This window comes from Bufo bufo, chromosome 6 (genome assembly GCF_905171765.1).
Source record: "Bufo bufo chromosome 6, aBufBuf1.1, whole genome shotgun sequence".
NCBI classification, from domain to species: Eukaryota; Metazoa; Chordata; class Amphibia; order Anura; family Bufonidae; genus Bufo; species Bufo bufo.
The window spans coordinates 321,320,433-321,344,430 of NC_053394.1; the positions used below are offsets into that span (position 1 = coordinate 321,320,433).

The window sequence follows — 23,998 nt, forward strand, 5'->3', positions numbered from 1 at the left end:
ATAAGGGGAAAAAATGGATCTTGAGCGTTAGCACGCATTTGGCATACAATTGAGACATTTCTGTCTTGCATGCAAAATGTGCATAGGCAATGCTCAGGATCCGTTTTGTAAACGTTGATGTGTGAACGTGCCATTATCACCACTTAACAAAAACTGAGGGGGACAGAATCCTTGGACTGGTTCTTGGTGTATCACTCTGGCAAATCACTACAGACCTAGGCCCAGATATCAGCAGCATTCAACACTGCTTGTCCCGGTGTTTGGGAGAACGATGATGAACTGGAATGACAAGAGGTCCACAGAGGCGAACCTCTGCACAGACAGATCATCTGAAATTGTACACCACATCCCAAGCCTAATGCAGCAAGCAAATGTCTACACGACATTGGGCTATGAGCCAGACAACCAGATCCAGGTGGTCCATGGACGTCATGCCACCGCTCTCAAAGTCTATCATGGTGCACAGCAAGCCGGCAATGGAGGCTGGAATTGAGGTCTATCCTATTCAACGATGAGTCCCGTTTTTGTCTTGGATGCAGTGATAGCTGGAGATTGATCTGGAGACCATGTGGGCAACACCGTGAAGAGGTCACAGATGAACATCATACCACTGGTCCTACCACCAGTTTTATGGTGTGGGTGACAATGTACAGTAGACACACCCCCCTAGTCTTTATTTCAAATACACTAACAGCTTGGCATTACATTGGTTTGTTAGTGGAACCAGCGGTATAGCCATTTCTCCAAAGTGTACAAAGAGCAGTTTTTCAACAAGACAACAGATTTTTTTAATCTTGGGCAACCAGGGGAGGACTGGGAACTTAAAGTGGCCCTAGAAAAAAATACTAAAAGTGGGCCCATTTTGATGGAAAGCAGGGCCAACACAAGTAGTCAGGGCCAACAATATCATATTGTGGCACATTATACCACCCCAACAGAGCCAAATACCACAGTCCATCACATAATACCGCCACCAACAGCACAAAATGCATCCCCAAAAACTTCCACTGGCTGGCTGTGAGGAGGACTCAGACGGCACCTGGGCATCAGCCCAACAGGAACTTTCCCTGTAAGGTCTATGGACAATCTGACCCTGTGGGCAACCCCTTTATGATGGCCATACACATGTCTGCTTTCTTCCAGAAATGGCACCACACCTGGGACATGTCTGGTATTGCAGTTCTTTTTGATATCACAGTCACAACCCATGGACAATAATGGTCCTGTTTTTAAGAAGAAAGCAGACCCTTTTTCGAATTGCAGACAACCACTTAAAGCAGCTGTCCAACCCTTTACAAGTAATGGCCTTGTCTCAGGATTAGTCATCATGCTTAACGAGATACCTCAGATGCAGACCAGGGGTGTAACTGGATCTCATCGGAGACTTATTTCCCATGAAGCATTGCCTGAAAATAAATCTCCATCCACCATTGAGTCTCTTCCATGAGGGCCAGTACCCCTGTGGCTTCTAGACAGAACAGGTACAATACAAAAAAATAAAAAAAAATAAAAGACAGAATTCCTTCAAACTGTTTAATTTCAAAAGGCAGAAAACAGAAGCATTGGTAGATTCCACGATTATTGCACTGGTTTGATGCGGTCTTTGCTGAAATCCACTCAACAAAATCCTTTCCAAAAAAAATGCCACTTAAAAAAAATATATAATAAAAGGATGAAGGAAAGGATTTTGTCTTCAATGCTCGATGCTGGAGAACATGCATTTCCTGAAATCAATCATTAATAAGCTTAGCCGTATTAAGAGAAATCTAAAAGAGGGTGCTCAAATACAGCACAGCCAAGGAGTGTATCTTGAAAAGGCCATGTTACAAACGCCCAAATATAACCTGGGTTTTAAAATAACTAACAGCGGTATCTTCAGCACCTACCCGCTAGAGTCCATGTTACTTAAACACCAGGTTCTGGCAATAAGAACAAACAAAAAATAAGCATCTACATTCATATGATTCCTAACAAAATGTATCCATATATACAAGATTACACAGCAGCCATGTCTAGTAATTGTAGCTGCCTTTATAGTTTTGGGAAGGGACCGTTCCCGCGTCTTGAAGGTACATGCCGCCTTCATCCAGGTGTGACAAGGGGACAGTATCCTCTTCGCTGATCTGTCTGTCAAACTCAGATTTCAAGGCAGGACGTTGATTGTCAGGAAAAGCCAAGGAAAATAGCGCTTCGGGTTCACACACAAACTTGTAGACATAGCGTTCACCAGCCACCTGGAACAGGAAATAACATATTTGGTCAAGATTTAGGTCCACACTTAAAAACACCCCCCAAAAATGTAGCACCATCACAAAAAAATTCTAATTTCAAACCTTATCTCTTCTAAAGACTTAAAGGGGTTGTCTGGATTAGAAAACTATTGTCATATACCCTACATCTTAATTCTTAGTCAATGGTGGGGGTTTCTTGTTCTGGATCTTCAAGTATTACCCAAGTGAAGAGTGGTGACACAGTCTCTCTTGCTCTAGAGAATGTGGCACATCCATACATTACACAGACAACCCATTGATTTGAATGGAAACTATGTAATGTTTAATTTTCCCTGTGGTGGCGCTGCAGGGAAATTAAGCCAAGTTTCCCTACAGGTGGCAGCTGATCACAAGAGTTTACATCAAGGGAACAAATGGGAAACACCTATAAGCTGGCCATGCTTTAAATAAAACTCTCTCGATAGCCCCACAATGGCAGATGTTCTTGGCTGATAGCGGTCTTAATTGTACAGTCGGCTTAAAGGGGTATTTGGCTAGAACAAGATATCCCCTATCCACCATATAGGTGATAACTGTTAAAGGGGTTATCCGAAAATATAAGCTGCCCCCCTCATATGCCGGGCCCCTCACATGGAATATACTTACCCCACTCCCAGCTTCTCCCTCTGTGTCGATGAAAACATCCGGTGCCAGGGAGACCGCAGCCAATGGCGGACGGGGACGAGCCTCCCTAGCATCACGGGTGACGCTAGGGAGGCTCGTCCCCCCCTGCCATCGGCTGCTCCCCCCACCAACGGATATTTTCATCGGTGAACGGAGAGAAGCACAACGGCGGTGCGGCGCAGGGAGATGGGTAAGTATATTGTATGTGAGGGGCCTGGCATATTGGGGGGGGGGGGGGGCAGTTTATAGTTTCGGATAACCCCTTTAAGGGAGAGGAATGGCTACTGGGACCCCAAGGGTCTGTGTCCTCTCATTTGAATAGAGTGGTTGTCAAGGATGCACCCAACTGCTCCATTCAAAGTCTATAAGACTGCCGGAGATAACCAAGTGGTGTACTCTGCTATCCTAAGCAGTGGTCATGCTTGACCTGCCTCCCCATTCATTCAGGGCTCGAGACTCCCATTCTCGTAATTAGTGGGGGTCCCACCAGTCTTAATTATCATCTATCCGATGGATTGGGGTTAACCAGAGTACCCCTTTAAGGATCATATTTTCATCTGTATATGTACGGTAGTGTCAAAAAGAAGAGCTCAACCTTTTTGCAAAGGAAAAAAGTGTTCTCACTTTGTTCTGATTGGAGCCGAATTATACAAATGAAATATGAAGTTTGAATATTCATATAAAATCCCATTATTCTTATTATATTGACTTTTAAAGTTTGGTCCCACTGGTGCCATGAATAGAATCCCCATGCATGGGCTCAAGCTTTTCCAGTCATGGACATACTCTTTAAGACTCGTATGGGTTTGTGTGTGTCAAATTTCCCTTCTTATTTCTACTTACTTTCTGCATGATTCCCTTCTCATAGTAATAGCGCAGTGACCGGCTGAGCTTGTCATAGTTCATGGCTGGCCGGTTTTTCTGCATGCCCCAGAGTCTGGCAACCTGCAAAAATAGGTCACAAGCGTCAAAACAGACTCCCATAAGCCTGAATAGCAAGAAAGAGGTTAACTTAACAACAATACCTTTTCTTCACTTCTTTCATACATGAAAAGGTCTAATATGCCTATAGGCAATAAATACAGCTTGCCCTTGCTGGTACTGCATAGGCTCAGCCAGCTGTGACATTTGAGAATAGAACTAATCCTAGTGTATCGCCAAGTTTAATGGGTGGAGATGAGAAATGTTTAGGGTGGCCATGATTTCTTACATTTTGAGAAAGATTTCACTTCTCACTATCATCACTACTGCAAGTGAAGGAACGATGGTGACCTCTCTATAAATATGTCAGTCTCTAATGATCGTTCATTCGCACTGCCCATAGCAGAAAGCGGTAGAACAAACTGGTAGATAAATGTAACAGTAATAGCTTTAGATCATTGCAGTCTTGGGCCAAAAACTTAAGTGGATGAGTTGGTTGCGTAAAATAGTGTTCTTGGGAAGCACTTTAGGGCATGTTCACACGTGGTGGATATGCTGAAGATTTTCTGCTGTGAAATTGCAAGTTGAAAATCTGCAATTCGTTACAGTGCCAACAAATTCGATGTAATTATACAAAATTTTGTAGTGCTCTGCAGCGAAATCCATGTGTAAGTACACGGTAAAATCTATAAAATTTCCATTGCGTCAAGAATGAATTTTTGGCCATATTTTAACAGTTTTCTGCTAAGATTATTTTTTTTTAGAATACTAGTCAGAAGTGGTTGGGGAAAAAAAAAAAAGTATCATTACTCACCTCCATTGATCCCCTGCCACTGCTCCGATCCTTGCTTGACACACCAAAGATGCTAGGAAAGGCCAAGACAGGTTGAGACTGGTCACCAATACGGACTGATTGGAGGAGTGGGCCTTGCCAGGCATATACGATGTGTCAAGCAGAGATGGGAACAATAGCAGGAGATCGATAGAGGTGAGTAATGATTTTTTTGACCTCTTCTGATCAGTATATATAAAAAAAAGAAAAGATCTTACTAGAAAAGTGTGCCTGTAGTTTTGTTAAATGGGTTTATGGGTTTTCTGAGAGTTCAATATTGAGGGCCTACAGTTCATCAATATCTGATTGGTGGGAGTTGGTGCACAGAATATGTCACAGAATATGCTGTATGGATAAGAGGGCGGTCTTAAAGCCTTTTGGCTGACAAGAAAAACGCAAAAATGCAAACCACAATGGTCAGATTTCGGATGGGAGGTGCAATACTACTTTTACAAAAGGTAGACCACTATGGATAACTTATTCAAGTCAGTAATGCCTACCTCTTCTGGCTCTATCAGCTTGAACTCCATGCCTCTACCAGTCCAAGCTATGAAGTGAGAATTCGAAGGATCGTCCAGAAGAGCCACAAGGAACTGCCATAGCTGCAAAGATCCACGTCTTTGGTATGGAGGTCCATCTCTATAGGTTCCGACTTCCTGTTTGATATCGCTTGCTGTAATCCCAACAAAAGTAAGGTCAACTCACACTTCAACATTTCACAAGGAATGTTACATAAATTCTCTCAAAAAAATCTACAGATATTTTCTCAATATTGAAAATTCGCTTTCGACTCAGATTATACATGGCCTCCATCTTAAAATGTGCTCCCTTACAGGAACATGCTATGGCACTATCCTGGTCCCTGCTTTATCATGCCTGGTGAAGACCAGGAGACCAAATATGTCTACACTACTGTATACAAAGATTTTCCCAGTAGGCATATGAAACTACGAAGCAGCCAACACAAGAAGGGAAGCCAATGGACCGTTCCTTCGTAAACTTTGGGGAAGAGTCCAGAATCTACATTCTTTCTTTTTCATTATATCTTCTTAAAAGAGGTTGTCTCACTTCAGGAAGTGGGATTTATCATGTAGACCAGGGATGCTCAACCTGTGGTCCTCCAGCTGTTGCTAAACTACAACTCCCAGCATGCTCTAATGGCTGTGCAGGCATGCTGGGACTTGTAGTTTTGCAACAGCTGGAGGGCCACAGGTTGGGCATGCCTGATGTAGACAGATTTAATACAAGGCACTTACTAATGTATTGTGATTGTCCATATTGCCTCCTTTGCTGGCTTGATTCATTTTTCCATCGCATTACACAGCGCTCATTTCAAGGGGTTATGGCCACTGCTGCAGCACAGATATCGAGATGGCCATGCTGTGCATGCGTGCCTATGCGCACTCCAACGGTCATGGCCACCAGAGAGGCTGGTGCGTTTTCCAACAGTTTACAAGCACGGCCACTGACCACAGGGTGGTCGTAACCCCTGGAAACAAGCAGTGTATAATGCGATGGAAAAATGAATCACGCCAGCAGAGGAGACAATATGGACAATCACAACACATTAGTGCTTTGTATTAACTTTGTTTACATGATAAATGCCATATGCTGAAGGGAGAGGCTTGAGAGACTTATATGTGGTACGGAAATATTTAGCCATCCCATCAGCTGAGGGAAACACTAACCTTCAAATTTTTCTGGCACAACACAAGCGTCATCAGTGAAACTTCTTATGGGCTTTTCATAGCCATAACCTATAAAGAATAAGGGTCTGAAACTTATTGGCTGCTAATGTAACAGAAGAAAACTGCAAATAGTAAAAATATACAATAACCATAATGTTACCCTAATGATGATTTTTTTATAGATCTTAAGAAATGTCTTTCAATATATCTCAATGGAAACTACAAAGTTTCAATGAAGCTCAAGTCATTTATATCCAGGGATTCTTGAACATGAGGATTTTTGTCTCTGACTGTTCATGACCATCACCTAACCCTTTCTTTCAAAAACAGGTTATATGATATATTTGACATCTACACCCTACAATCAGAGCTTCTATTTTATACTTTCAAAAAAAGCCTAGCTATATAAAAAACACACAAATGTAATACACGTCATAATTACCATCCACATTTGGGTAGCCTTCCACATTCCTGTACATGGATTGACAGCCAGGAACATCTGTCAAGAAGAAATAGAACAAACAAAAAAAAAGTTGATCAAAAAGTAAAAAGAACAAATGTGATCTACAAAATGTCCGTAGACAAAATCAGAACTCTGGTGCGAATATAAACCTCCTAAAAATACACAAATGAATTAGCCAGATGTGCTGTAGGTTTATATTAGACCAAATCAATGTAGAAATGTAGTGTAAACACATCTGAAAACCCTAATCGCGCTTCCGTTTTGGATACCTTTTAAGTTTACGCGATCTCGAACCCCAGCTGTTCTAGGGGTTTTTAGGTACAATAAATAAAAGAAAATAAATAATTATATGGTTTCAGACATAAGCCGAAAATGTTAAATAAAGTTACATCACAGCACAAATGCTCCGTGCTGGATTCCTATAGTTGTGGACATCTGATGATAGTGACCAACAATCGTAATGGTAAAAGAAGTGCTCCACATAAGAGCCACCGAGACCTATAAGATGGCCATAAAATGCATGTCTGTGGGAAGTCAGGAGGCCTACTGTTATCTTATATATATGGAAGGCTTTCAGGTGGTCCTTTAATGCACGTCAGCCAAACACTTTCTCTCACGATTTCCCCATACGCTCAGCTCAGTGGCATGGTTATTGCAATGGGAAGAGGGGAATAAACTATAAAAAAAGACACCTCTGACAGCAGCTTATCTACTACTTATTTAATTGGGCAGTGGAAATCCAACACGTCTGACCCCTCTCCCCCCCCCCTCCCCCCCATCTGCTGTTGGGAGAGTAGGGTGTCCTCCATACACAATAGATGGATGGCGGTTTGGTTGCACGCTGCCTAATGTCTATGGGCACCTCTAGACTAGAGTTGGTTGTCAGCAGTTCTTCAATGCATCTTCTGAAATGTAAATCCAGACATGTTTTTGCCTGCACAGTTACATGCACATCCAGATTTCCTCCAACTGAAATTCCATATCTACACTCATTTACATTTATATGGTGCCTTTGGAGTACAGAATCCAGAGAACAGTGGAGCTTGAGGTGTTAGGCAGCTGATCACCCGCCAACTATGAAGACCACCATTATAATAGCCAATATACAAGAACACAGCTAGATTTCTTTTGTCTATAGGACTTACCACACCTAAATCTCCATCACCCATGCCACAGAGTCACTTGAATAAGCCATAGACTTAAAGGGGTATCCCTATCTAGGACATTGCTAGGATATGCCACAAAGGTTAAAAGGTGCGACCCACCTCTGGGACCAGCTCCAAACTGCAGCACGGGGACCTAAAGTGAATAGAGAGCATACTCTCACCTCACCATGTTGGGACTTCTGAAAATACCCTAGCGATAGGCCATAACAGTCCCAAATGGGAATACAGCTTTAATCCATTCTTGTATATAAAATGCTAGCATTTGTGTTCTCCATGTGAGACTCCTTTCAAATCAGACGCCAGCTGCTGGTCTTGGTCTGACCACAATCATAAAAGATTTGCCGTGCTTCTCACAGAAAAAGTAATGATTGAAAAAATATCCGCAGGATTGCATTGAATTATATATAAGACGCCCGAGCGGTCGACGCTGCTCGTAATTCAGAAATAAAAGCAAAGCTTCTCATTCTCTAGCTTCCCCTTTAAATGTGAATGTTAAGGCTGCAGTTTAGTTGTCTCAGTTGAGTATTTGTAACCTCTACAGCAGGGATGTTTTTTTTTCTTCTCGAGCATCTTAATAGCCTTGGGCAGAAATACAGTAACAGATAGTGTTACCGCAAGACAGCCCATATTTCTGGTATGATGTCAGCTGCCTATGAAAAAGCAGCCGAGTTTTGTAAGCCGGCACCAGAACAGCCCTACGGGGACTTCTTGTCTTTCTCTCGTCCTCCATTTTGTGAATGAAATTCCTCAGACTCCATTCAGAGAGTGAGGAGCCCATGTACGAGTTAGTGACTAGCAGGCAGGTGGGAGGGAGCGAGCGAGCTACAATTCAAGGTCGTAATGCAATCCTGTTAGAGGATGCAGAAAATTTGGAGCTTGAAAACGCAAGGTCAGGGGACAGCAGATAAAGTGCAGCCACACAAGGCAAGAGGCGGCTTAGCTGCAGAACTATTTTTTAACTTTGCCCAAATCTTTCTCGACTCTTGATAAGTGCCTACATAGAACCTTGTAGATGTAAACTTTCCGACGGGGGCATTCCTATAGAGTAGATCGCAACTACAGACTCTCCTTTACCATTTAAACATGATCTAAAGGTGGCCATACACATTAAATAGAAGCTGGTTGATGGTTGAACAAACATCTAGTGAACGTTCAATTTGCAGACACAGCAATGCACATTTTAATCCATATTGCCAGTTACAGTTGTTTCCAACCGCCCATACACATTCAATAAAAAAAGGGCAAGGGACGAACGCTCTTTCTGGAAATGTTTTTTCTAAGAAAGAGTTTTTGTTCAAAAACATCAATTTTCTTTGAAGATCTTTCGTATGACTATCGGAGGAAAATACTGAACACTGCTTACTATGATCAGTCAGCTAAAATGATCATTCATTGTTAGATTTCACCCAATGAACATTTGTTTAGGTTGAAATCGTCTATTTTCCATCAATGTAAGACCTCCTGCACACGAAAGTGTGCTTCCTGTTGCCGTATTGCGGACCGCATTTGCTTCAATGGGTCCGCAAATCCGGAGATGCGGAATGGTGCGGAACGGAAGCACAGAATAGAACCCTACGGAAGCACTACGGAGTGCATCCATGGGGTTTTGTCCCATACTTCCATTCCGCAAAAAGATAGGACATGTTCTATCTTTTTGCGGAACGGGCAGATCGCGGACACATTAAAGTGAATGGGTCCGCGATCCGCTGCCTCACGGTCGGTGTTCGTGCACGGCCACGGGGTGCACACGTTCATGTGAAGGAGGCCTAAGATGAATGTGTATGTCCACCTTAACTGTGAAGCATGCTTATCAGAGATCATAATGGGTCTATACAAACAAGGAAGCCCACCACCCACATGGTGGTCTACAAAACATTATACTCTGGCTCTTTCCTCACTCTACCTGTAGTTTATTATCTTCCTACAATGAAAAGGTACCATAGTTCTCATACCTGGTCTTTATTATTGCAACCTCACCATGAACAGTTAGGGTAAGCAAGAGAAAGTGACTGAAAAGATTAAGCCTTTGATCAGAAGGATTTCAGCTGAACATAGATATTGGCTTTTGGTCGTAAGACTTTAATAGGATGTTCCAAAATCTAAAGTCTGTGGGCGTTTCCAGACAAGTACCCGACAGGTCAGATCCATTATCCCCCTACGAGGTAAAGATGCCTACAACTTCTTATAGGATTCCCCCTTTTGGCCAACAACTGCTAATGACACCAGCGAACAATGGTTTGGCACATCTATGGTTGGCTTTATTTCAATATACAGTACAGACCAAAAGTTTGGACACACCTCATTTAAAGAGTTTTCTTTATTTTCATGACTATGACGGCATCAAAACTATGAATTAACACATGTGAAATTATATACATAACAAACAAGTGTGAAACAACTGAAAATATGTCATAGTCTAGGTTCTTCAAAGTAGCCACCTTTTGCTTTGATTACTGCTTTGCACACTCTTGGCATTCTCTTGATGAGCTTCAAGAGGTAGTCCCCTGAAATGGTTTTCACTTCACAGGTGTGCCCCTTCATAGTCATGAAAATAAAGAAAACTCTTTAAATGAGAAGGTGTGTCCAAACGTTTGGTCTGTACTGTACTTGAATAAAAAAATTTAAATACATCCTCCACCAGTTACCTAAAAGCTTTATATAAAGCAGCCACAGTGACATCACATATTGGCCGACGTGAGGTCATCTGAGAAAGTGATGTGACATTACCAAGACTATGTTGCTTACAAGTGTCTGGTTGAGGAAGACTATAAGAAACTGAACATACCAGTGTATTGTTAAAGAGTTTTATTTTTGGGTGTCAATCTGGTTTCTACCATCATTTTAATACAAATACAAGTCTCAGGATAGCCCTTTAAATCAAATAAGGCATACCTGAATGAATTTGAACAACCAGCTCCATATCCTCATGGTATTACATTATCAAATAAAAATATATAATCACGAAACCAGCCGCTTAACCATCGATCAGCACCAGACTACAGACAAAATTCCACATAAAGAATCACTATACAGACAAAACCATTTATTCATCCATACGTTATAGCTTTCCAAGAGCAGAGGAAACCGAAGGAAATTAAAACTCAATTTCTAACACAAACCAGGCTCCTGACAGGTCTAGCTGTGTCATTTCACGGCCAGCCATTCTTGGGAGTTTTTATAACACACTTTACTTAATTCATATAGGTGCCTGAAACAAGCCGTTTTATTTACATTCCAACGTATGTGGCGACGCTGTGCGGTATGGACCAGACAGACATTAGCTCATTAGCAGAGCAGACAGACTGCACGGAGGTAATGGGAATACAAGGACAGGCAAGTATTTCAAGTGACAACCACCTCCTTTCCATCCATACAACCAAATAGTCAACCTTTAGAGTGGAGCTTTTCACTTTATAGAATAGTCAAGGATCTTTATTTAACCCATTAGGTAGCTAATTAATGCAAACATTTTAAATCACTCATAAAATAAATTACAGCGATACTTGTAGGGCCAGCCATTGACTTCATACAACTTGGTTGACTAGATAATGGACCACAAAAAAAAAAAAAAAGATCAAGAACAATAAAATTTTAAGGAAATGTGTCACCAAAAATGTTAATCTGCCAGTTAAAACAAGATGGCAACACATCTCCTTTTTTGGCTAATCTGTTTTTATTTGAAGACACATGCCTTTTAAGCTGTATGTTAACGCATAAAATTCAACCATAGCCACATGTAAGGTCTGGAATAAAACACATTACATGACTTGTCCAAAATGGACAACCCCTTTAAGGAGAATTCAAACCTACATCAATCAGCTTTGGGCAACTTAATTTTTTTAACTCCTGGCCAAAACCACTTTTGATCACTCATTTCTTGGAGGAGAACTGTAATTTTACACAGTGCCCATTCCAATGATGGACCATGTAGTATTTTCTCTCGTCGAGTCCACCAGAGAGGGAGTTGGTGTTTTTTAGTGGCCTCTAGGACATATGGAAATGGGTTATCCTCATGGACATGCAGAAAAATTGCCCAAAGCACTGGAGAAGGTTTCAAATTTGGAAAAATTTACCAGCAGGACATACTGCAATAATAAAAGTTGTTCTATCGTGACCCCCTTAGAGAAAAGGCTTACCTGAATCATATGCATAGTCTGTCTGCTCCTGCTTGATTATCATACTGGAAGGATATCTGTGGGGCCTGCTGGTTCCAATACGGTTTGCCTGGTCATACAGAGGGTCATGGTACTCCTGCTTGAAGCTTTGTTGTGGATACTGGAGACATGGCTCAGACATCTGGCGTTGGTAGTTAGCTGGAGACTCTCTAGTCATGTTCTGTGTGGATGGAAATGAGTGGCACATCTCTGGTAGTTGCTGTTGGTACCGGGATCTAAATATTATAGAGGACAGAATTCAATTAGAATAGTCAATAGTTTTTAAGAGTCTTTTTTTTTTAAGGGATTTTAAGTGCATGTTTTGGGTATGGCTAGATTTTTTTTCGGCAGGTATAGAATTCCTCTAGAGAGGAACACTTTTATAGATGACTTCTTGCTGGCATTTCTGTTCAACTACACTTACCCATGTTCCATGAGATATCCTCCAGACTGGACAGGCTGTGACGAGCCCTGTGGATTGACATATCCTCTATCCTGTCGGGAAAAGTGAGGGATTGGAGACACTTGAGCGCCCCGATTTGGGGACTTGATGTTGACTTGTCTTGATGTTTGGTCATAGGCACTGCAGACAGAAAAGAAGGTTTTAACACCAATATCAAACCTTGTAACAAACTAGTAACCAACTGTATAATCGTACAATAATCGAGGAGTAAAGCAACCACATTCCTCACCTGGCATAAAGGCACTGTTCCCCATTACGGTATTGAAACTGTTTCTGGCTGCATGAAACACTGGGGTCTGAACAAGGGCTTGGCTGTTCCTTTTTGATTTTCACCGGAGGGCTGTGAAAAGCAACTGTGAAGAAGAAAAGAGCTTTTTCAATGAACTAAAAGAAACCAGTAAAGCTCCTCACAGCACTAGTTTACATAAATTTCATCGTGTTTTCAATGGGACTGTGGTTAGGGATGGACAGTAGACAACGATCTCTTCAAGGCTGTTACAATGTGGATCCATTTTGCAGAGCCATAGGCATGGTGTGCTACCATACCGTACCATGTACAGCACTGCCTTAGAGGGATAACTCTGTGATACAGCATCTGATAGAACATGCCACTAAATTGGAAGAATACAGTAGGGTCTCACAGAAGTCTATGAGTGCCATAAGCGGCTCCTCTACACAACTCAGATGTTCTATAGAAACACAATACTCTTGTGTGCATGAGGCCTTACAGTAGCAATGAATGTGAGTAAAGCAGTCAACAAATCCTGCCCAGAAAATGGGGTTGAGGATGGGAAAAAATATTTAATAGGAAACCGTCACCACATACCTGGAACTAAAACCATCCATCTGTGTGGATGTGAACTTGTCAGCAGATTTCAATACTCTTTCTCCAGTCTTGATAGGTGCCCCTCCCCCCCCCCAACTTGAAGAAACAAGCCTTTTAAGTTTATGAAAATGAGCCACTTGGTGCAACGAGGGTGGTGCCATTGCACCTGAAGTGCCACTTACTTTCAGTGTTGACTGCACCCCCCGCTCTGAGTGAACTCATGTTAGCGCCTTCGAGACTGGTAACCAGAAGAGCAGGCGTGAAATTTCGGGGTCAGGCACGATTATGTCTACACTGTCTCTCCCTGTCACTCGAAGTCGGGGTACGCCAGCACAGAAAGCAAATGGAGCTTTGAGTGCAACACAAATGCCTTCATTGCACCCATGGGGCTCATTTGCATAAACCTAAAAAGGCTTATTTGTCCAAATTGTGGGGCCTATCAAAATGGGACAAAGAGCATTACAATCTAATGACAAGCGCACATTTACACAGATGGAAAGTTTTATTTCCAGGACAGATTCCCCATGGTCAAAAACCAAACAAATCCATGCTCCCATGTAGACAACTAGGAGGCCATGAAGGGCTGTGGACCTCCATTACCAGTTTAGACATTGGGAGTTAATGTCAGGCAACTTTTATACCAATAGTTTACACTACTACAACCTGCTATCATTTTCTACACCAAGTTTAATCCCGAGAGCCGTGAACTGCACTTCCGACAGCAATTAACATCAATTATAAACACTTAAGTAGTCTGGCAAGCCTCGAGAAGACCCACCTAACATTTGAAAGTACAGGCCTGGAGGACATTTCAAGGTGCTTTCAGGTAACTTACAACAGTGTTTTCCGCTGGTAAGAACTGATATTTCAGTGCCGTGAGATTAATATTTATGATGGAGGGGTGGTTTCACTCTAGATGCGCTGGCTCTTTTTTTTGTTTACCACATTTGTATTCATTGATAATTTTGCTATAAAAGTTATATGGATAAAACACAGTAACGGTTTTACTTTAGCTTTTTCACTCTACTAGGTTTGTTTTTTTCCTTTTCCAACTCTAACTTCCATGACGTACTTTAAGTCTTGCCTGGCCGCTGACCTCTTGGACCTCTGGATATAAAAACTCATTCAGCTGCGTCATACCTCCTGTGCAGAAAACACTTCACATATTAAACGCTCCAAGTTTTTTGTATCCTGTCCAACTAGACAGGGGTATAACTATAGGGATTGCAGAAGTTGCTGATGTAGGGCCTAATAAGGAACCCACGTACTGTGACATCACAGTTTATATGAAACAGTGATGTCATGTCACAGGGGTAATAAAGTGATGGCATATGGCTGGGATATATTATCACTTTATGGTGGTCAGACCTCCCAAAGCTCCTGAGAATGAAGAGGTGTGCTGAAATAGCACCGTGTCCCTATCACTTTATTCCTGGCTACCCAGTAAAATAGCAGTACTGCTCCATTCAGTTTATGAATCCATGCACAGCCGGAAGGCTGGGATTGCAACTGTCTAATGAAAAAGTCACGGGTGCTAAATCAACACAGACGGCTTCCTTCTCATGGGCTCACAACGCTACCAATTAAATTGATGGCATATCCTAACTCTTTACGCAGTGGTCAAGAGTCCCGAATTTGACAGGATTTGCACCAAATTTTTAAAGACAATCCTGGCAAATATGCCTCGTCTTTGCGGGTTTAGGGGGTCTCCTAGGGCACAGCTTAAATTTCTTGAATTTATCAAAAGAAATGTTGGTAAGTATGCCTGTGGTCACTCCATCTGTACAGTGACATTACAATGTGGATTATTTTTTTAATAATGAAGCAGTGTTTGTTTCCATTTTATGACATCATTGTATACATCATTCCCATACTGTGACATCACTATGTAAAGAAATACTTTTTTGTGACATGGAAGTGTTTATTAGCCATGTACTGTGACATCGCTGTGTGCATTCTCCAGATGTAATGATACACTGTGACCTATGATCAGTGTGTGCAGTGATATCACTGATTAACGTGTCTTTGCCTTTACTTTTAGCATGATATATTTGTGCTGTAACAGGACTGCATTTATTATTCCTGCAGTAAGAGAACATTAGGTGCATTATCTAGGTTCTGTGATGTCATAAGAGTGAGTGCAATGACATCACTAAGGGCAAAATTATTTTTGCTATTGCATCTGGAAAGTGGTACTTAAGATGAACCAACAGTCCCAGATCAAAAGGATACCAACACTATAAACTGCAAAGAAAGCAGAGACACCCTGTCACAGATTTGGCATTGGGGTCTAGGAATTTCAAGTTGGCCCACTGCAACTAGGACCCAAAAGGTGCCCGTGCAATGTACACTTCTCTGAAACCTCTTTCCATAAGGCCCCTTTCACACGGGCGAGTTTTCTGCGCAGGTGCAATGCGTGAGGTGAACGCATTGCACCCGCACTGAATCCGGACCCACTCACTTCAATGGGGCTGCGCAGATGAGCGGTGATTTTCACGCATCACTTGTGTGTTGCGTGAAAATCGCAGCATGCTCTATAATCGCAATCATCCGCAAGAAAGTACGGATGGGGTGCGATTTTCACGCATGGTTGCTAGGAGATGATAGAGATAAGCAACCCCGGACCCCATTAAAGTAAATTCACTGTATTATTTTCCCCTATAACATTGTTATAAGGGAAAATAATAGCATTCTTAATACAGAATGCTTACTAAAATGTCGATTAAGGGGTTAAAAAAAATATATATATAATTAACTCACCTCATACACTTGTTTGTGCAGCCGGCATCGTCTTCTTTCAGGACCTGCAAAATGACCTTTGATGACATAATTGAGCTCACCGCGTGGTGACGTCAGCGCAGGTCGTGCTGAATGAAGATAGAAAGATCTTCTATCTTCATTCATAAGGACCTGCGCTGACGTCACCGCACCGATTACGTCATTAAAAGGTCCTGAAAGAAAAAGAAAGAAGACGATGCCGGCTGCGTGAACAAGTGGATGAGGCCAGTTAATTTTTTAACATTTTTTAACCCCTCAATTCGACATTTTAGTAAACATTCTGTATTAAGAGCGCTATTATTTTCCTTTATAACCATGTTATAAGGGAAAATAATAAAATCTACAGAACACCGATCCCAAGCCCGAACTTTAGTGAAGAAGTCCGGGTTCGTGTCTGGGTACCACATTCAGTTTTTTATCACGCGCGTGCAAAACACATTGCACCCGCGCGATAAAAACTGAACAACAATAAAAACTGACTGAAATTGCGTGCGCACTCGCACGAGTTTCCCACAATGCACACGCGACGCATCCAGAGCAAATCCGGGACACCTGTGTGAAAGAGGCCTAAAAAAAACCCCAAGATAATAACATAATGAGGTAATAATAAGCATTATACAGCAATTTAAGGCTCAATGAACGGCTGGTTGCTCTTCATCTAGTCAACACCACACAATCAATTTCACACAAATGTAAAAATTAGACTCTTTGCATCATTATCCTATGGGAGCCTCGTGACCGTGGAGGAGCCAGTGAAGCATATTTAAAATAATTAGACACCAGGCAATGACGTCTTTATTAGTCCTTCTCGCTCTACTCACTAGAAATGGTTTGTTTGCAGTTTCCCAGTGTAGCCTTGAGAGATGTCAGGGGATGGTGTAACACAGTTGCAAGGCTCTCACTGGGGACGCCGCTTCCTTTGGGCACAGACTATTGCTGCCTGTAAACAGCACTGTTCAGAGCTCCGTCATAAAATTCTGCTTTCTGAGAGCGTATAACGCAAACTACCTACCGATCCCTCTCAATTCCTTTCTAGTGTTTCTCACTTATGAGCATACAACATTAGGATGCATTTACTGATACCTTAGATGAGAAATGACTAGGCAACCTGAACGTCTCTACTACATCCCCTTGTATAAAGCTTATTTCATAAAACTTTTTGGATGTGATCCGTTTTTTTTTTTACAATGAATAGCATTGGGACCGAATCTTGACCCATTCATTTCAATGAGTGTTGGCATATGAGCATTCTTTTTCGCTGACCATCTGACCGGTCAGGAAAAAGTGCAGCAAGTTTTATCTTCATCTGTTTGTCATGTAGGACTAGCCCATTCAAGTCAATGGGTCAGTGTAAAAACAACTGGACAGCACACACAGCATCTGGATGCAGTCCGTGTTTCACTGCTGGCAGATGATGTGTGGTAGGCTACACGACCGTATGTGTTTTGTGGATCCGCAAAAAAACAAACACACAGATGACACCCGTATGCCATAGGTTTTTTTTCCCGGATCCATTTTAACAATGCCTAAAATGGACAAGAATAGGACATGTTATATTTTTTTGCGGGGCTACGGAATGGACATACTGATGCGGACAGCTGTCTGCATTTTTTGGGGAGCCATTAAAATGAATGGGTCCGCATCCTATCCGCAAAAAAAAAACAAAAAACGGAACGGACACAGAAACAAACAACGTTCGCGTGCATGTAGCCTTACTCTTCAGTTTTTCTTGCAATCCTGATGGAGAAAACTGAAACACTGAACACAGTCACAAAGAAAACTGATGGTTTTGCGTGCAAAGTGAATCAGTTTTTTACTGAACTGACACATTCTGTAAGAGGCCTAAAGAAAGCCGAGCGGCGATCATCTGATTACCGAGGTTCTGGCTTCTCTAATCCTCGACATTTAAAGGGGTTGTGTCACTTCAGCAAATAGCATTTATCATGTAGAGAAAGTTAATAAAAGGCAGTTACGGTAACTAATGTATTGTGATTGTCCATGTTGCTTCATTTGCTGTCTGGATTAATTTTTCCATCACAATATACACTGTTCATATCCAGGGGTTACAACCACTCTAATCCAGCAGCGGTGGCCGTGCTTGCACACTAAGAAAAAGCACCATGCTCTCTGGTGGCCAGGACCGTGGAAGCCCACACAGGCACACATATGCAGCAGCTCACGTCCACCTCGTATCTGCGCTGATAGACTGCAGGGTGGTCGTAACCCCTGGATATGACCAATATATAATGTGATGGAAAAATGAATAAAGCCAGCAAAGGAGAAAATATGGACAATCACAATACATTAGTAAGTGCCTCTGTATTCACTTTCCACTGCAGCAGCCATATTTAGAACTTACATGCCAAATTAATAGCCAACCATGCAATGAATGAACAGTCCATGAACAGCTTAAAGGGGTTCTGCAGTTTGTTTTAACTGATGATCTATGCTCTGGATAGATCATCAGCATCTGATCGACGGGGGTCCGACACCCGGGACCCCCCCGCCGATCAGCTGTTTGAGAAGGCCGCGGCCTTCTCACTGTTTACCGCAGGCCCAGTGACGTCACGACTTGTATCAACTGGCCTGGGCGGGGCTAAGCTCCATTCAAGGGAACAGAGCTTAGCCCCGCCCAGGCCAGTGATACTAGTCGTGACGTCACTGGGCCTGCGGTAAACAGTGAGAAGGCCGCTGCCTTCTCAAACAGCTGATCGGCGGGGGTCCCGGGTGTCGGACCCCTGCCGATCAGATGCTGATGATCTATCCAGAGGATAGATCATCAGTTAAAACAAACTACAGAACCCTTTTAACTTGGATGGAGAATTTGGGTATCAGAAGAGATTTCAAAAGTAGGCCATTAAGGGTGGGATTTTTGGCATCCGTTTAATGTATACAAAAAACATATATGTTAAAGGATCCCTCAGACGGATGCCATTCAGTGGCATCCATTAACCATAGAGTTCCATTGTAAAAAAAAAAAAATACCTTTTTTTTTTTTTTTTTACCAGACTCCGTAGGATGGAAAAGCGTGTTGTGCTACGTTTTTTGTATTATTTTTTTTTTTTACAACATATACATCAAACGGAAAGCAAAAACATGAAATCAGCCCACCCTAACAAGTGTTCCCAGGACAGACAGGATTTAAGGTGTACCGGAAGATTTCCTAGTCCAAAAGGAGATTTCTTAGTCCAGAAAACCTGCAGTTGCTCGTCTAGGCTATAGTTCAGCTATGTACCTCAGAAAACACTGGGGCTTTCCCCGGTTGACCATTATAAAATATACATAGCAAAGAAACCTTTGCCGGTGTTTCCAGACCGCCTCCTCCTCCGAGCAAAAACTAAAGAGAACATAAACATATTGTAATGAAGTATTTAAGAGCTATGCTGCATTAATATTTTATAAGCCTTTAAAGAGAATTAACTGAGTAACAAATGCAGATAAAGGAAAATGGCAAATCCATCTGCCTGACTGCTTTATCTGTAAGTGCTCCGTAATCGCTGCATGGCGGTAAGCAGACATGGATGATCAGGTCATTAGTCTGTTATGTCCTCAGCAGTGCCTTTATCACATCTCTATGTTCAGTGCCTCCTAGGAGGTGTCATTTGGCTAACTTTCTGTTACCCACTGGGGTATATGGTAGGAATATGCAGGCATCTATTACGGTATATTTTTTCTTATTTTTTTTTTATACATTGCAGAGAACATGAGACGCAGTTAAGCGTCCACATATAATAAAGGCAAATATGGTATCCGATATGGGACCCAAAAACGTAGAGGTTCAAGTTAGGATGCCCCACATTTTTATGGGTAGTGGACTTCTGCAAAACACTCCCAACTATTAGCAATATGATAAGAGTAAAGCAGTATATAAAAAAAAAAAAAAAAAAAAGAAGATTATATATATATATATATATATATATATATATAATTATTTTTTATTTTATTTATTTATTATATTTTTTTTATTAGATTGTGAGCCTTATTGGGGACAGCGTGATGCTAACGTCTATAAAGCTCTGCGGACTACGTCAGCGCTATATAAAGAAAATTATTTATACAATAATATATATATTGTGGGGATTCGCTCTGGTAGGCAGGTTAGCGGACGCAGTATAGAGGCAAAGGACCAGGTTGTAAATCACTCTTCAGTGTTTATTCACACTTATAACAGTCACTTTTCAGGCTTGGTGCTTGTTCACACACAGAAAAACTAAATAAAGTTCACCTGGTATCCTGGGTGTCAGTTCACACCTGGCTGAATGCTCAGCCTCAGAAAGTCCACTTGCAGGATTTAAGGCGGCCTGCTCGCCTGAGACACGGACTTCAGACCTCAGCACAGAGATCTCCAGAGATCCACTGTCAGAGGGAGGTAATCCACACCACCTGACGGTGCTGGCTCTTTTTTTATAAGCCTGCCAAGACCCGGCCTGGAACGTGGGGAGTAGTCACCCACCCAGCACTTTGACTACTCCCAGTAAGACCCGTCCCGGATCAGCTATACAGCTTTACTAAATAGCTAGGTGCCAAACCGTAACTGCTGCTGACACATGAAAACTGGCTGGCTCTTACTCCACCGAGTGACACATACCTTCCGTCAATGACGGACCCTTGCGCCTTCCTACAATATATATATTATTACAATATTTTAATATATTTAGTATCAAGTTATTCAGCCCCTGTGCTATACCTTTATTTCCATTTTTTTTTTTTTTTTTTTACTTTTTACAGTTAAAAGGGTTTGGCCACTTTATTTTTACTTTACTTGCTGTTTTTTTTTTGCCCATGTTACATTGTTTTCGCAGCTCTGGCCCTTATACATGACACCATAGAAAATGGCTCCATAGGCTCTTCCACCCTGCCAGCATTGCACGCTCCCGTCCTGTTTTCTATGGCGCAGACACCATATCAAGCACTCAGAATCGGCACAGTGGAGACATTTTGTGTGAGATCATCTTTAGGGACCAAAGCTGCAAAAACAGTGCACAGGCCCAGCCCGGTCCTAAATCAGCAGTGGAGAAACAATATGGAAGAAAATTGCTGAAGATTACAGAAGCAGGGGCAAAAAAAAAAAAACTGTGGGTAAAGTTAAAAAAAATTGTGGTCAACCCCGTTAAGATGAGGCCATTTTTAGTTTTTGGTGTTTTTTTAATGCGCTTTTTTGTTGTGGATTATTGTGCACATTTTCTGTTTATGTTACCAACCCATTGAAGTCTATGGGGAAAAACTACTCTACAGAAGGTGCGGAACAAAATCCACAAAGTCAATTTCCACACAGAAGAAAAAAAGCAAACTGTACATAACATTTTTCAAATCTCAATCACTTTGCTAGTACTGTATTACGCTGTGTTTCTTCAGCACGAAAATCCACGTGAAAAAAAAATACATTGGGTGCAGGTACCATTTGGGTTTTTTCAATTTTTTTTCTACATGGATTTTGGAGCAGATGCTACTTGTAAAATCAGCACAGAAAATGCATGAAATACTCCTCCAATTGATTCAATAGGAAAACTGTGTTTGTATTATACATGGCATTTTATTTTTCCACTTGTGGTTTTAAAAACTGCAGCGTGGAAAAAAAAAAAAAGTAGAGACATGTTCATTCTTCGTGTCAAATCCACATCCGAACTTCCCACTGAAATGGGTAGGATCAAAAACGGCAAAGTGGATTCCACATCGGTTTTTACAAGCAAAGAAAAATAAAATTTGGTGTGAACATAGCCAAACTCTACCAGCACAGCCAAACAGGAGGGACGACTTTCCCATGCTGGATTGGTAGAGGGGGGGAAAAAAAAAAAAAAAGTGCACAACTATGCCACAAAGGGGTTAAACGGAGGGCACACACAAAGCAATGTACATTGTTCAGGGACAAGTCTAAGCGTGACACACCCACAGGCCAGACCAGACACTTCCGAAACCGCTCTACAGTGTCTGTTATGGGAGCAACGTAAACTCTTTGAAAAGACTGCATCCATAACAGAGAGAAAAGCCCGGGCTGCAGACAGAGCTTCAACACTTTTCATATTTAACCTTATTCACAAAGCACACCTATCGAGTTTAACCCCTGCACTGCTGCACATTTTTATGGAGGCCAGTTCCATGCATTTCCAGGAAACAACTTGCGACCATAAGTGGGAGTCTGAAAGAAGAGACGAACAAACAATCTTTTGCTTTTATCAAATCATCATGGTTAAAAGCTCGCCTGGCGTACAGCTGGTGTTCTATAACCAGTCAATACAGAGTCTATGTCCTCCATCCACGTGAGGAGCGGGAACTCACAGCACTAATGACCTCTAATGGAATCACTCCTATTAGGACCATGGTGCAAAGGGCTGGTGCATTTAGTGTGTAAGTAGAGCTACAAATCTCCAGCTTAACCATTATTGGGCTATGTATCATTTGTCCAGTCACCCGAGCAGAATTTACAAGTTGTCGGCCAGGTTATCGAAGGGTGTTGTAGAAGCCTGTAACACCAGGAGGTCAATAGAACGATGCACGGTACGTATAGGCCAAAGAAATAAGAAGAACCTTGTCTGCCTAGAACAGGCTACATATTTTCTACAAATGGATGCTAATCGAACATTAGAATTTTTGTCTACACAATAGAAGAACTTTTTTTTTCCGATGGGCTCTTTACTCTGGAGGGTTGTGAGCTACCCGTTTAGGCTAGACCTCCATGGCGAGCCTCAGTGTTTCCCTATGGAATGAGGAGTTCAGAAAATGTCCACATTCCCTCACAATTTTAGTAAGACCAAAATTCACTGCGGAGCGGTATCCCTGGCGACTCATTGATTTTAGTTATACAATCAACTGGATTGTGGTTTGCAAGGCGTTATGTACGACTGAAGGGGACCTAGTAGTAGTATCACCCCCATCACTCAAACTGCTGGGGGATCCCATGACATAAGCCAGAGACCAGACACACCGCCTGCAGTTTTCGGAGCTTGCAACATACTTGGAAAATACGACCACAGGGCACCAATGGTGGTTCTTATTCCACTGGAATTTTATATCAGATGGCCACCATTTGGTCAGTAATAAGCGGCACACCGCGTGGAATCCAGACATAACACTGGACTTTTACGAATCACTCTATACACAGTATATTTCTAATTGCCACAATGAATAAAACTAATTAATAAGGGGCGTATGTTTCTCATTGCTTTTCCGTGATCTGAGAAGTATCCAAACGCCTACACAAATGCTGCGCAAACATTGCAAATGGCTATGAAAGAATTCAGCAGCACACGTTACATTCCACCGAGTCCCCCCATGGAAACGTCCCTCTGGCCTTGAAATGGTTAACCCCGTCTCCTGGCTGCGAAGACCCCTGCCATGCACACTCTACTCGTCCGTCTCATTTGCGGCTTTTTCTTCCATTACCCTGAATTAAGCTTGAACGGTTACTTACGATTCTCTGACTGCAGGTCCTGCAGAAACTGTTCTTCACCGTCTGGTACTTGAGCTGCAAAAAATAAAAAATGTTTTTAAATTATTTATTTTTTTCCAATAAACCTCAAATCACAAAAGGAAGCCACTAATATCATCCACACACATGAATATAAAAGGTTTCTGGAGGTTCTCAGAACTGGAGATATGCGAGAGAAAGTCGTGATTGTGGGGGCAGGGATTTTCCCGAACTTCCTGCCATTAATCCCACTGGAGTCAGACTTAAGTGGCTGATAACGGTGGGGAAGGGGGGGGGGATATTAGATTTTGTTTCATCAGCATCACAAATAAAGATAACGCAGATCTTAGGTGAAAAGTAGTTTTTTTTTAAAGATTTCTCACCAGGAAATTGAAAATGCCTCTATCA

General features: G+C 42.0%; 1 protein-coding gene across 1 annotated transcript in view; it reads right to left on the bottom strand.

Annotated features, from left to right (window-relative positions):
* Positions 1 to 1,525: 1,525 nt before the first annotated feature.
* The window catches only part of ETV4 (ETS variant transcription factor 4), a 45,280-nt gene continuing 22,807 nt past the window's right edge, over positions 1,526 to 23,998 (bottom strand). The window contains exons 5-13 of the mRNA XM_040437173.1: positions 23,594 to 23,647; positions 12,811 to 12,934; positions 12,543 to 12,701; positions 12,101 to 12,354; positions 6,778 to 6,834; positions 6,336 to 6,404; positions 5,148 to 5,320; positions 3,738 to 3,839; positions 1,526 to 2,234 (exon numbers count right to left, since the gene is read on the bottom strand). Coding sequence (XP_040293107.1) covers positions 2,013 to 2,234; positions 3,738 to 3,839; positions 5,148 to 5,320; positions 6,336 to 6,404; positions 6,778 to 6,834; positions 12,101 to 12,354; positions 12,543 to 12,701; positions 12,811 to 12,934; positions 23,594 to 23,647 — 1,214 coding nt within the window. The 3' untranslated portion in view covers positions 1,526 to 2,012. The remainder of the gene's footprint in view (positions 2,235 to 3,737; positions 3,840 to 5,147; positions 5,321 to 6,335; positions 6,405 to 6,777; positions 6,835 to 12,100; positions 12,355 to 12,542; positions 12,702 to 12,810; positions 12,935 to 23,593; positions 23,648 to 23,998) is intronic.